Below are 14,404 nucleotides of genomic sequence, written 5' to 3' on the forward strand. Positions count from 1 at the left end.
AATTCAGTATTTGTAAAAAAAAAAACAACAACGTGTTATTCTGCACATAATGGTAATGGCGGACACGGTGTCACCCAGCTGTCCCCACACACAGACTGCTGGTTAGTTATAGACTTCTGGGACTTGTGGTGCACCCGCGTCTAAACGGCAGCTACTAGTACGAGCACGTGACTGGGCGAGCAAGTGCGCACGCGCAGAACACCAGCACACTCCTAGCGTTCAGCGCGTCACCGTGAGGGGCGGAGCTTTCGCCTAGCGTGGCTTGCGTCGACGTCATCAGGGTGCGCGCAGGGTGATAGGCGGAAAGCAAGGTGACCGCTCCGCTGTGCTCTGGGAGAGGTGAGCCGGGGTCCGGGCGGGTTATCACACGGGTGGCCGGAGAGTGGACACTGCTGGTCCGTGTCAGGGCTGCCGGACATCCTCTGGACACGGGCCTAGCGGATACACGGCTCTTAGTCAGCCGCACACACGGAGAGGACGCTGGCATTTCTAGTTATCCGTGGGTGAGGGACACAAGACGTAAATAAGCGTCTTTCTTCTGCCAGGCTGATGTGTGTGTTCTCACCGTGCGTCTTCCATCCCTGCCCCTCCGTAGCGGGATGTTACTGTCCTGCATAGTGGTGTCGCCCTCTGGGACCCCTCTGCTTCATACAATAGTGTTGGCGTCACTGCTTTCCCTGCCATGCAGTGTGACGGCTGCACGTTGGGGGCGCTGCTGTCATGTAATGAGTCGGGGAAAAAAATTCATGAAAAAAAGTGGCAAAAACCTTCCTATTTTACTCTGCGTTTTTCCTGCCAAGAGATGCTGAAATTTCTGCTGCAAATACATGTGTGCACATAGCCTTCCTCACAGTGTGAACAGCGCCGGATATTCGTGAAGCAGGAGAGCAGCGTATAGCGCAGCGTGGAGTACGGTAGAGTTCAGCTCTGCAGCATTGTGCAGGTATCCGTGCACGAGGGAGCGGGCAATCGCACGGGCGTCAGCGTCTGAGCGGGCAATCGCACGGGCGTCAGCGTCTGAGCGGGCAATCGCACGGGCGTCAGCGTCTGTCCTGTCTGCAGGAAGGGAGGAATCCTAGCCCGGCCCACTGCTGTGTACGATGCTCTGCCGTCCTGTGCACCATCCAGGACATTGGCCATTCAGGGTTGTAGGATGAATACAGATGTCGGCCATTATTTCTGTTCTAATGTCTTCCCTCCAGGTAACGTGACATCATGGTTCTCCAACAGCTTTTCCGCTTCTCCTCTCTCTTCCGCTCCTCCGTTTCTCTCCATTTGAGAAGGAATATTGGTCTGACGGCCATTGCCTTTAACAAGACCAAGGAGTTAGATCCCATCCAGAAACTGTTCGTTGATAAAATCCGGGAATACAGAACAAAGAGCCAGTAAGTAATAGAAATTTGCGGGGTGCCGGACCCTGTAATCTGGATCAGAAGTGTGTGTGTGTATATCCAGGGCTGTGGAGTTGGTGTCATCAAAATTGAGAAGTCGCAGGTTTGCCTTTCCGACTCCACAGCCCTGTGTATATCAGTCATAGGTTTACAGATCTATCTCTTCTTTTAGACTATAAAATGTACTGTTTAGCAAAAAAAATAATCCTGATAAAAAGGAGTGGCTTCTAGTTCCTATAATGGAGGAGATTGCTGACCCAGCGTCCTCGGCCATCAATGAGGGAGCTGCTTGCCTCCTGCCTGACACTGATTTATGTGATTGGTGCAGGGCAGGAGAAGAAGCTACAAGGATCCGCACGTCACTAACATTGCGCTGATGCTGATACCTGATACTCTTATGTTTCTTTCTATATAGATATCCAAGAAGTATAGTTTCTCCTTGCGGAGATTGACATGCTAAGCATGCCGCGATGAGACTTAGGCTACTTTCACACTGGCGTCGTTTGCAATACGTTGCAATGCGTCGTTTAGGAGAAAAAACGCATCCTGCAAAGTTGTCTGCAGGATGGTTTTTTTCCCCATAGACTTACATTACCGACGCATTGCAACGTATCGCCACACGTCGCAACCGTCGTGCGACGGTTGCGTCGTGTTTTGGCAGACCATCGCCACAAAAAAAGTTACATGTAACTTTTTTTGCGCGTCGTGTCCGCCATTTTCGACCGCGCATGCGCGACTGAAACTCCGCCCCCTCCTCCCCGGACCTTACAATGGGGCAGCGGAAGCGTCGTAAGACTGCTTACGCTGCCCACATCGGGCATCACTTTGACAATGCGCGTCGGGCCGACGCTAGTGTAAAAGCAGCCTTAAAGCCGCAATGCTCCTCTGGGAAATATGATAATTATTGATTGAGATTCTGGTTTGGCTATTATCCTAGGTCATGTGACAAGGCTCATTAAAGGGTCCACATTGACTTGTAGGATTGCTACCTTCCAATAGGTGGCACTAGAGTTCTAGTTCTCTCCCTCTCTGTCTATATAGATGAATGACGGCTTGATTTTTCCAAGTCAAGTTGTACTTTTGAATAATACATTTGATTTTATCACATAATGTACTGGAAGATGGAGAGAAAAAAAAGTGCTGTAAAATTGTGAGAAAAAAAACAAAAAACCCAAACAACCTGGTATTGTTTTTTGGGAATTGTTTTTGCCATGTACATTTTGCAGTAAAAATGACCTCATAATATGATTATACTCATCAATATAATTATAGCCATACCAAACATGTCCAGTATTAGGGGGGCAAAAAAAATTGTTTTGGGTTGTCACCATTTTCAGAGACCCATAACCTTTCTATTTTTTTTGGCTGATGGAGCTGTGTGATGGCTTATTTTGCGGGGCGAGACAATATTTTTGTTCATATAATTTTGGAATAGATGTGACTTTTTAATCGATTGTTACAGCATTTTTTTGTGGAGTTGCAGTGACCAAAAATGTAATTTCCAGTTCTCCACCTGACAGCACCATTGTAGGACGTCCTTCTTACCCTCAGTGGGACAGGAACAACAAGCGGTTAAAAGGACCCTCCCCTTACCACCCACCAGTGTTTTTCCTGTCCCACTGTGGATAGGAACGAGGTCCTCCGACGGTGCTGGCAGATGGTGGTGATTGGGGGGCCCAGCCTTTCCCTTCCCCACTGCAAGATATCTGCGGCTGATACCTGCGATGGGGGGGTCCCTCAGCCTCCCCAGTGTAGCGCTGCTCCTGGGGTCGGGTCTGCTTCCTCCATGTGGGGGCTCTCGGCTCCGGCTGCTGGGGGTGTAGGGTCCGCTTCCTGGATGACGGCGGCCGCATCTCCTAGCCAGGCCGTGACGACTGCGTCACTTCCAGTCGACGGGGCACTCAGCGTTTGCCGGTGGGAAGATCCCAGCGGCGGCGCCGGCCTCAGGGGAGGCTTTTCAGCACCGTGCGGACGCGGTGAGCAGGGCAGGATCAACCAGGTAACGAAACAAATAAAAGGGGATAGTAAACAAACAAAGGGGATAATGGGGCTGCATATGCCGCCGGCCATCCTGATAGGGAACACTTGGTTAATATACCTTCCTAATGGAAGATACAGGCAGATCTGAGGGCCCCGAGCAGTCACAGGGGCACATGAGTAGCTACTCTAAGCCATACCACATTGCCACTTCTGATTCTCTATATACTCAGAGCTAATACTGAATCTCTGTGTGTTTATAGGGAGAGCCTCCCACCCCTGCACCTGAAAAGAAAAAGCCTGGGAAGAGTAAATGTCCCATTTGTGCGGCTAGGTTACCAGGGAACTGGCGGAAGCCGCTTTCCAAGTCATGCACGTCTAAAATCGTAGGCGAGGAACAGACTGCATTATTGACCAACATGAGAGCAATGATACGTCAGGAGGTTCAGGCTTTCATTTCGAGTCTAAATCTTCCCCAGCCAGACGGAACCGCAGACATCACGGAAGAGACCGAGGGAGTCCAGCCCTTCTTCTGATGAAGAAGATGATTCCGGAGAGTCAGATCAAGAAGAAAGAGAAGACTCAATAGGATGAGGAAAGAAATATCTTTTCTCAGCTACAGATACGGATGAGCTCCTGCAGGCAGTTCGTAACACCATGCAGTTACAAGACACCCCAGAGGAAACCTCGATCCAGGATGAGATGTTTGGCGGCCTACATGCCCATGTTACTAGAGTTTTTCCGGTGAATAATCACATCCGCTCCATGCGGAGTAGAGACTAGTGGTGCCGAGAGACTTTAGACTCCGTTTGCCCTTTAATCCAGAGGATATAAAGGTGTGGGATGAAGTTCCCAAGATAGATGTGCCGTTGGCCAAAGTGGCGAAAAAGACAGCGATTCCATTTAAGCACTCCTCTGCACTGAAGGAACCAATGGATCGCAAGGCAGATGGACTGCTTAGGAGAACTTGGGAATCCTCAGCAGCAATAATACAGGCAAATATAGCAGCAACCTCTGTTGCCCGGTCCATGCATCTATGGATGGACGATTTGGAGGAACATCTTAAGTCTAAAACCTCTAGAGATGTCATCCTCAAGTCCTTGCCATTACTAAAGCTCGCAACAGGATTCATGGCGGACGCTTCAGCGGAGTCTGTGCGATTTGCCGACAGAAGCGAGTCATTGTCCAATGCAGCCAGAAGAGCTATCTGGCTAAAAACTTGGTCAGGGAATATTCAATCAAAGAATAACCTTTATGGGATCCTGTTCTCAGGGGGTAAAGTGTTTGGGCCAATTCTAGAAGACATTTTAGAAAAAGCCTCCAACAAAAAGAAAGGGTTCCCTGAGGAAAATACAAAAAAATACCAGCCCTTTTGTAGGTCCCGACCCAGTCAGAAGAGACTACAGGGGTAAAGGGAAAACTGGGAGATGGTCTTATCCCAAAGGGGGAAAAGGTAGAGACTCCATTTTCCCGGTTCAGGGAAGCCTAACAAATGACATCAGAGTGGGAGGTCGGTTACAAAAAATTTCTAGGGGGTTGGCAGAAATTATCCAAAAATCCATGGATTCTTCAAGTAATCGGTCAGGGTTACAGGCTAGAGTTCACCAGCCTTCCTCCAGAAAGGTTCACAGTAACCAGATCCTATCCCCTCTTAAACTCCCCTATGTGGCCAGACATCCAGGAGTTATTAAAAGTAGAGGCAATTGTCCCAGTCCGTCCCGGAGAGAGGCAAGGGTCATTATTCAAACCTCTTTTCAATAAAAAAAAAAAACCATCGGGACACTCCCGGAAAATTATAAATCTCAAACCCCTGAACAGGTGGATAAGATACAGGAGATTCAGGATGGAGTCTATAAAGTCCACAATACCTCTGATAGACAGGGACATGGTGATGTGCACCTTAGATGTGAAGAGTGCATACTACCATGTCCCAATCCATGCTTCCTACCAAAAATTTCTGAGATTCATTCTGATGAACAAGGGAATAATTTATCATTTTCAATTCAGATGTCTTCCCTTCGGCCTAGCCTCTGCCCCCAGGATATTTACCAAGCTGATGTCAGAAGTAGTAGCCTACTTAAGGAATCAAGGTATTTCCATAGTACCATACCTGGACGACTTTTTAATAATAATGAAATCTGAGAAGCTCCTCAAAATCGATTGCAATTTCACACTCTCAATTCTACAAGAACTGAGGTGGATTGTGAATTGGGGAAAAATCAAATCTAGTCCCACATTCCAGAATAAAATTTTTGGGGGTCATGTTGGATTCCCACACCAGAACATCTTTTCTTCCAGAAGAGAGACTGGTGGCATTAATACAGTTTGAGCCTGCGGTGTGTCTTTTAGTAAAGTGCATCCTTTAGTCGAAAAAAAAAAAAAAATGCGACAAAATGCGTCTCACAGGTCGGTGGGGATCTGGATCCTGAGATCCCAGCAGATGCTAAAATCACCGCTCCAAAGCACTCACTGCAGGAAACGTAAGTGCCCTGATCCTCCATGCAGAACAGTATACGGGCTTAGTGGAATCTGTACGCCGCCCTGTGAGCCCGTACGCCGCCCTGTGAACATGCCTTTGGGGTCTTATCATATCCACCAAGGGATATGTGGAACTGCCTGGAATTTGTATGTTCTGCCTCTCGTTATGTGGCTCTTCCTCTGGGTACTTGTTTGGAAAATTTCTGCTTCGAGTATCCGATACTGATGGATTCTCGCTGAACTCCTTGTGCAGCCAGTAATAGGCAGGGCAGCAAAGAGGCTGTAGGAGGTACTTAAATCCAGTTCCAAAAATGACTTTTAGCCAAAATACCTTCTTTTAAGTAAGGAAAAAAAAAAAAAAAGTTAAACCTTTTAAAGAAATGCAGATCGAAAACTGTGGTCAAACATGTGATTTTGCCACAGAAGACGCCAGCTTTGTATGACCCCAGCCTAAAACCGAGGCAGCTCTGCCACATTTGATTGCAGCATTAATCGGCCCTGGTCTGTGCGCTGCTTCCCATGATGTATACAGCAGTTGTGTGATGTCAGCGAGACCCTCGTCACCTTGTGACCTCAGCACATGTCCGGCTTGGTGCTATGAGGTTAGTCCACAAGCCATGATGCTACATAATAAACCTGTAAAGCTTTGCATTCGTGCAGATATCCACATAGATTCTATTGTTTAGAAATGAAATATTTAATTTTCTTCTTGAGATTTGATTCTAGCTGAACTGTTTATCCTTTATTCTCTCGTAGACAGTCCGGCGGTGCCGTCGATGCTGGAGCCGAATACCAGAAAGACCTCAATGAAGACGTCAGCAAATTGCAGAGGTTATATGGCGGCGGGAACTTGGAAAAGTTTCCAGACTTGAAGTTTGAAGGTTAGCATTATTTTGCTCTACCATATGAGACTGTATAATGTTCTAAGCTGCTGGGCGCAGTACTATATAGTGTGAATATACACCGGGCTGACCTGTGGCTTCTGATCACAATGGTCACAATGAGCCCGACTATGGATTAGAAGAATATTGCTGCCAGTTAGTGAGCCTGATATCCATGCACTGGATGCCCAGATGCCTACACATAAGGCGGCTGTCGGATGGGACTGTTATAAAATTCTCAAATTGTATCACCGTGGCTCACACTCCTGGCACATCTTTACACAGCCTAGTAGAGGTGCTCCAAATATTGGTTGGTTTAACATGTCACAAATTTTGAGCCACATTTTAGTGCAATTTCAGTGCATGGTGTCAGTTTATGCCACTCTTTCTTTCATTGCCTGTTCATCATATGCCACGCTGTGTCCGACATCCTGTAAGCTGGTCTCCTTGCCCCTTGATATTAAGCCCCCACATCCTAACGAACGTTCCCGTATCATACACAAATTACTATAGTTGATCTTTTTTTCTTTGTATTTTAGAACCAAAACTGGAAGATGTGCAGAAGTGATGTGAACCTCTGACCCGAGAATCATCGGAGGCCGTCCCATCTGTGTTTCTAGTAAATTAATAAACCGCTTTGGTGATGACTTTCTGGGTCGTCTGTTTCATTTTTCTAAAGCTGAAATAATTTATTTTAGTGGCAAGCAGCATATAAGGCAGACGCCTCTATGTGATATCCGCCTTTACAGCGTTCTCCCCAAAAAAATAAATGAAGAAAAAAATACATGTAAAATTTTGGTTTGTTGACATTTTCTGAGACCCGTCACTAGGTTTCCATTGCTGGAGCTGTGTGAGGGCTTGTTTTTTGGCCTGAGAAGGTGAAGGTTTTTATAGGTACCATTTTTTGGCTATGGCTACATACTGTATTTTTTTTTTTTTTTTTATAATAATTTTTCCCCAACTCTTGGTCATTCCTGGAGTTTGTGTGACTTCTACCCACATTTGCTCCAGCACCTTGGTGGTTTGGGATACCACAAGATTCTCCTTTTAAAGAATGCAATTCATGGTGGGACCTGACAATAAATGTGCCTGGGCTTCTGGAAGCAACCATGCATCCATTATTAGTCTTCTCATGGCGCTGATGGATCAGTCTGTTCACCTGTCCCTCTGTCATCGGGGAGAAACTGAGCATATTGAGGGCAGCATAATGCTGGGTAGAATAATTTTGTAGTGCAGATATTCGTGTGCAGCAATGCCAACAGTGTTATATAGCCACAATAAGAGAATACTTCATAAAATGGGCCTCATTCAATAAGGGTATCGGGCCGTCCACACATGACACGTTACAGCACCAACGAAGCGATCTGTTGTAGGTTAAATAAACCATCTGCTGCGAGAGCTGTAGGCATTTCCAAGATACTAACTCAATTATGAGATTTATTCTTAGGGTTCGCTCACATTTGCGTATAAAAACTCGCAATCCAATGATCATCCTGAAAAGTTTCTGGTATAGCATCCATATCCAATGCGGTTTTAACATCGTCTTTTTCCCTTCCCCCATGACGGCACACCTGAGAGAGGGGATCCGCCCAGTCAGGACAGGAACCCTACTGAAAATAAAAGGGCGGTACCTCTCCCTCGCTTCAGTTGGGTTTCCTGTCCTGACAGGGACCCTTGTGCTGAACACGGCGGTTCGACTTACCCAGGTCCCGTCCCGGCGTGGAAGAACAGGCAGCGCCTGTGCGTCGGAGGTTCGGGTCCTGGAGGCGCCGTCCGCAGGTCCCCCCGGGTCACTGCGTCCGTGCGGGCGTTGTGCAGCATGGTTGGAGGACCGGGTTCCTTCCATGGCTGCCACGCCGCCCACCCCTCTCTGCCGGCGCGGCGGCCGCTTCCGGGTCGCTCTTCTGACGTCGCACGTCAGGCCCGCTGTGAATGGGCGTGCCCGTGTGACGTCGGAGGCAGGCGCCGGATCCAAGATGGCGGCGCCCATGAAGAAAACGCCGGCCGGTGAATGAAGACTCCGGCGGCATGGCAGAGAGGGGGAGGGATCACTATTGGGCACCGGAGAGGCGGGGAGTGCAGTGGTCGCCCCATAAAAGGGTGCTGGACCACAGAAGACGCGCTCATGTCCAAAAACTTCGCCATGGAGGTAGGACAACAAGAGCAGCTGCAGCAGTCTTCTTCACAGCAGCAGCAGCCGGAGCTCTCACCAGATGCCTTGCCGAGCCACCAACATACCAGGAGCAGCCGCTCAAGTGGTAAAAACAGTGGTCGTTCCGTCCGGCAAGATTCGTCAACGTCCAGGAGGGACGCTTCACGTGCATCTGTCCAGCCTCAAAAATCGGTACCCTTGATTGTCGGCGGTGGTGAGTGATCTACGTGAATGTATCCCTTATGGTAACAGGGTCCATTTTTCTGTTTTGATCACTAGGGGTCCAGGAAAGCTACCGGTAAAACAAAGAACCGAGAGTGTGCCCTTTGTAAAAACCCGCTCGCAGTGCAGTATCGGAAGGATCTCTGTGCTGACTGCATAAATAAGACTATTCAAGAAGAAACCCCTAATTTCACCACTAGCCTTAAAGCCATAATACAGGCTGAAATAAAAGACTCCTTAAAATTGGCCCTTAGCGAACCAAGAGGGGGAAGCCGTAGGGCGTCTACAGAGTCGGATATCTCTCAGAGACAAGGGAGTCATAAAACATCCCGATCTCCCTCTACTTCCCCAGCCTCGGTCCACTCTTCAGATTCCTCCTCGGACAGTGATTCAGGAGGTCGTCCGTGCCTTCCCACGGAGGACGTGGACAAATTAGTCAAAGCAGTTAGGTCTGCAATGGGCCTTAAAGAGGAGAAGACACCTAGGTCACTAGAGGATGTCATGTTTGGTGGCTTAGAAGAGAGGAGGAAACGCACGTTTCCAGTTAATGCAAAAATAAAAGCATTAATTGAGAAAGAGTGGAAAAGACCTGAAAAAATGGGTTCTTTGCCCTCTTCATCCAAAAGGAGATATCCCTTTGAAAATAAAGACTCTGAACCTTGGGAAAAGATCCCCAAAATTGACGGAGCGGTAGCCAAATGCTTAAAAAAATCATCCCTTCCATTAGAAGACTCGGGTGTTCTTAAAGACCCGCTTGACAAAAAAGCAGATGGTTTTCTCAGACATATCTGGGAAGCCTCAGCGGGGGGCCTGAAGCCAGCAATCGCTGGAACTTGTACGGCCCGCGCTCTGATGGTCTGGCTACAGCAGATAGAGGATCAGCTAAGGGACAAGGTACCCAGATCCGACATCCTTGCCAATATATCCTTGGTGCAAGGGGCAGCAGCCTTTTTAGCAGACTCTTCTGCGGATTCCGCAAGACTAACGGCCAGAGCAGCGAGCTTGTCTAATGCGGCAAGAAGAGCCCTCTGGCTCAAAGGTTGTCCGGGGGATTTACCATCTAAACACAAGCTGTGCTCCATCCCATGTGATGGCCAACTCCTCTTTGGGAAAAAACTTGAAGAAATCCTGGAACATGCAGGAGATAAAAAGAAAGGCTTTCCCAATATCCCTAAAGAGTCCAAAAAACCCTTTTTTCGGAGAAGATTTAATAGAGGTCGCCCCCCAGGAGAAAGAAAAAACTGGGACTTTAGGGATAAGAGAGGCTCAGGCTACATGTTCAAAGGGCCCTCTACATCGGCAAAGAAATCCCCCCAATGACATTACGCCAGAAGTGGGAGGAAGACTCTCCCTCTTCTTTCCGGCCTGGGTAAACATCTCCCCCAGTACCTGGGTCATAAATATAATCAGAGACGGCCTCAAAATAAAATTCACCTGTCCACCCAGACGAAACTTTATTATAACTCCCCGAAGAAAGTCCCAGCAGGAACAATCTGCCCTAGAAGCCGAAGTCCTGGGACTTATCCACAAAAAGGTTCTTCTGGAGGTTCCGGTTCAGGAGGAGGGAGACGGGTTTTACTCCCCCCTCTTCTTAATCCAAAAACCGGATGGTTCTTGGAGAACTATTATAAACTTAAAAAAACTCAACCAATCCATAGAGAACTACTCTTTCAAGATGGAGTCTATAAATACGACCATAAAACTCCTTTTCCAACACTGCTTCATGGCAGTAATAGACTTAATACGCATCTTTCATCATATACCAATGCATCCGGAATATCAGAAATACTTGAGAGTAGCTCTCTATGTCCAGAACCAGATGAAACATTATCAATACACAGCCCTTCCGTTCGGTCTGTCTACAGCTCCCAGGGTGTTCACCAAGGTGATGGTGGAAGTAATGTCATACCTCCGGTCCCGGGATGTAGTCATTGTCCCATATCTGGACGATTTCCTGGTAATAGGAAGATCAGAGTCCCACTGCACTCATCAAGTATCAGTGGTAACATCAACTCTAAGGGAGCTGGGTTGGATAATAAATATCCCCAAGTCCAGACTGCTGCCAGTAAAATTACAGTCCTTCCTGGGGTTAATACTGGACTCCGAACGTCAGCTCTGCCTTCTTCCAGAAAACAAGGTAGACAAAATAATAAATCTGACCGGTACAGCAATACGCCAGCCGACAATGACTCTGAGAAAGGCAATGTCCCTTCTAGGCTCGTTAACATCGTGTATTCCGGCAGTAGAATGGGCACAATTCCACCTAAGACAACTACAGTGGGAAGTTCTCTCAGCCCAAAGACTGCTAAAAGGGCATTTAGAAGGAAATCTATGTCTCTCCCTGGGCGTAAGGGATTCCCTAGTTTGGTGGACTGTGAGAAACCACCTGACAATGGGGGTCCGGTGGCAAAATCCGGTCATAGACATTATCACGACCGACGCAAGCGGTACAGGTTGGGGGGGCTCACCTGAGGTCTCACTCTGTACAAGGGACCTGGTCCATACGAGAAAAGAACTATGGATCAAACGAAAAAGAGCTGTGGGCAGTGGAGAAATCCCTAAGACATTTTCTTCCTTTACTCCGGGGTCGCCATACTCGAATCCTGACGGATAATCGAGCAGTGGTGGCGTATGTCAATCATCAGGGGGGAACGAGGTCCAAAGGCCTCATGCAGGCATCAAACATACTCTTTCAACTAGCAGAACAACACCTGTCATCTCTGTCGGCATTGCACATCAAAGGCACAGAAAACACTCAAGCGGACTTCCTGAGTCGCAGAGGCTTAAGGCAGGGGGAATGGTCATTAAACCCCCAGATATTTCAACAAATAGTCCAAGCCTGGGGCACACCAGAGATAGACTTGTTCGCCAACTCCCACAACAGAAAAGTCAGGAGGTTCTGCTCCTTGAATCCGAGAGAACATCCCTTCGCAGTAGATGCCCTACTGATACCTTGGAAGTTTTCTCTGGCCTACGCATTCCCCCCGATAGTGATGATTCCAGCTGTGATCCGGAAGATCAGAGAGGATCAGGCGAATATCATCTTCATAGCTCCTTTTTGGCCAAGGAGACCTTGGTTCTCCCTTCTAAGGCAGATGTCGGTAACAGACCCATGGATCCTGCCAGAGGTTCCGGACCTGCTAACCCAGGGCCCAGTGACCCACTCTCAGGTGAAGGGCTTCCATCTCGCAGCCTGGAATTTGAGAGGGCGTTACTAAGTCGCCAAGGATTCTCTCCAGGGTTAGTCTCCACCCTGTTGAAAAGCAGAAAACCCATAACCTCTAGAATCTATGGTAGGACATGGAAAAAATTTCTCGACTTCCTGGGGGAACCATTGGGGGAGGTGGCTCCAATAGGTCCTATCCTAGAGTTTCTGCAAGCAGGATTACATCTTGGGTTAGCAACCAGCACCCTTAAAGTTCAGGTTTCTGCCTTGGGGGCCCTATATAATTGTAATCTTGCCTCAAATAAATGGGTCTCACGATTCATAAAATCTTGTAGTAGATCTCGGCCAGTTATTATCCCAAAAATCCCTCCTTGGGATCTAAATTTGGTCTTAGAAGCCCTGACTAAACAGCCCTTTGAGCCTTTGCAGGAGTTATCACCTAAGTTACTTACCCTTAAAACAGTTTTACTAGTAGCCTTAACATCGGCACGTAGGGTAAGTGATTTACAGGCCCTGTCAATATGCCCTCCTTATACTCAGGTTTTTGATGACAGGATTGTTCTAAGACCAGACCCGGCTTATCTCCCCAAGGTGGTTCAAAAGTTCCATAGGAGTCAGGAGATTACTTTACCATCTTTCTGTAGTAATCCTAAAAATCCAGGGGAACAAAGGTTCCACATGTTAGATGTGAGAAGATCTATGTTACAATACATGTCTGTGACTAATCAGTGGAGGAAAGACCAAACCCTATTCGTAGCCTTTCAGGGTAGCAAAAGAGGGTGCGGGGTAGCTAAAAGTACCATTGCTAGATGGATCAGGGAGGCCATTAGTTTATCCTATTCTGCAAGTGGCACTCCGGTTCCTGACGGCATCAAGGCTCACTCCACCAGAGCCGTGGCTACCTCCTGGGCAGAGAAAGCTGAGGTATCAATTGACCAAATTTGCAAGGCCGCTACCTGGTCCTCACCCTCAACTTTTTTCAAACACTACCGGCTAGACCTTTCCTCCTCTGCTGACCTAACCTTTGGTAGAAGGGTGCTCCAAGCGGTGGTCCCTCCCTAAGGTTTCATTCTACAAAATTCTCTCAGGTGTGCCGTCATGGGGGAAGGGAAAACACCAAGGTTACTTACGGGTAGCCGGTTTTTCCGGAGCCCATGACGGCACCCGTATATTCCCCCCCTTTTTTTCACCCTTTCGGTGTGCACTATTGTTTTGGGTGTGTTTAGTTAATATAATGTGGTGTTGGATTGCCATGTATACTAACCAGGGGGGGCCTCTCATGCTCTGAAAACCAACTGAAGCGAGGGAGAGGTACCGCCCTTTTATTTTCAGTAGGGTTCCTGTCCTGACTGGGCGGATCCCCTCTCTCAGGTGTGCCGTCATGGGCTCCGGAAAAACCGGCTACCCGTAAGTAACCTTGGTGTTTCTTCCATACTGTAATACTCTATGTAAAGGCTCGTTCACACATCCTGATAGTTCTGGTACTGGTTTTTCCAGTACCAGAAATATCCGTGTGTTACATACGTGTGACATCCATGTGCAGCATCTGTGACGTACCGATGCTTGGGAAAAGCCGTTCTGTTCGTTCTGTATCCAGGCACCGGGTACTGAAGGCAATTCGGATAATTTTCGCCTGTTCTCCCTGAGATAAGCGCAACCAGAAGACAATGATGGGAGTGTAAAAAAAAAATACGTTTTTTTTTAAAAACTGCGTGGGCTCCCATGTAATTTTCAAAACCACCAGAGGGAAGTCCCACGGCTGTCGCTTATCTGATGAGCCATTAGCCCTAAATGTTCCAGGCTATTAACAGCTCACAGCTGTTTGCTTAGCCTCACGAGAGTTTACGCGGGACCCCCCCCCCCCCCCCCAAAAAAAAAAAAAAGAAAAAAAAAAATTACGTAGGGTACTCCTATAAATTTTAACCAGCAAAGGCTAAACAGCTGTGGGCTGATATTAATAGCCTGGGAAGGGGCCAGGATATTGGCACCCTCCCAGGCTACCAACATCAGCCCTCAGCCGCACCAGAAATGGTGCATCCTTTAGAGGAGTCAAATCTGGCACTTGGCCTCACTCTTTCCACTTGCCCTGGTCTGGTGGCAAGTGAGGCAATGAGTTTGGGGGTTGATGTCAGCTGCA

At 47.9% G+C, this 14,404-nt stretch overlaps 1 protein-coding gene across 2 annotated transcripts; it reads left to right on the plus strand.

The window, feature by feature from the left end:
- Positions 1-202: 202 nt before the first annotated feature.
- Positions 203-7,374, plus strand: ATP5PF (ATP synthase peripheral stalk subunit F6). Of its 2 annotated transcripts, none has more exons than XM_077294006.1 (4): positions 203-339; positions 1,203-1,385; positions 6,603-6,727; positions 7,267-7,374. In XM_077294006.1, the coding sequence occupies exons 2-4, from the start codon at positions 1,216-1,218 to the stop codon at positions 7,293-7,295; spliced, it is 324 nt and encodes a 107-aa protein (XP_077150121.1). In that variant the 5' UTR covers positions 203-339; positions 1,203-1,215; the 3' UTR covers positions 7,296-7,374. The 2 variants fall into 2 exon arrangements, with proteins under 2 accessions (XP_077150121.1, XP_077150122.1); XM_077294007.1 differs by having other exon boundaries at positions 333-503.
- Positions 7,375-14,404: the final 7,030 nt, after the last annotated feature.

Source organism: Ranitomeya variabilis, chromosome 3, assembly GCF_051348905.1.
Source record: "Ranitomeya variabilis isolate aRanVar5 chromosome 3, aRanVar5.hap1, whole genome shotgun sequence".
Taxonomy (NCBI): domain Eukaryota; kingdom Metazoa; phylum Chordata; class Amphibia; order Anura; family Dendrobatidae; genus Ranitomeya; species Ranitomeya variabilis.

What these genes read in the sequence shown, in the direction of transcription:
- ATP5PF (XM_077294006.1), top strand. Translation starts at nt 1,216, where the DNA reads ATGGTTCTCCAACAGCTTTTCCGCTTCTCCTCTCTCTTCCGCTCCTCC. An exon ending in GAATACAGAACAAAGAGCCA is followed by an intron (nt 1,386 to 6,602) that starts GTAAGTAATAGA and finishes ATTCTCTCGTAG; the next exon opens with ACAGTCCGGCGGTGCCGTCG. An exon ending in TCCAGACTTGAAGTTTGAAG is followed by an intron (nt 6,728 to 7,266) that starts GTTAGCATTATT and finishes TTTGTATTTTAG; the next exon opens with AACCAAAACTGGAAGATGTG.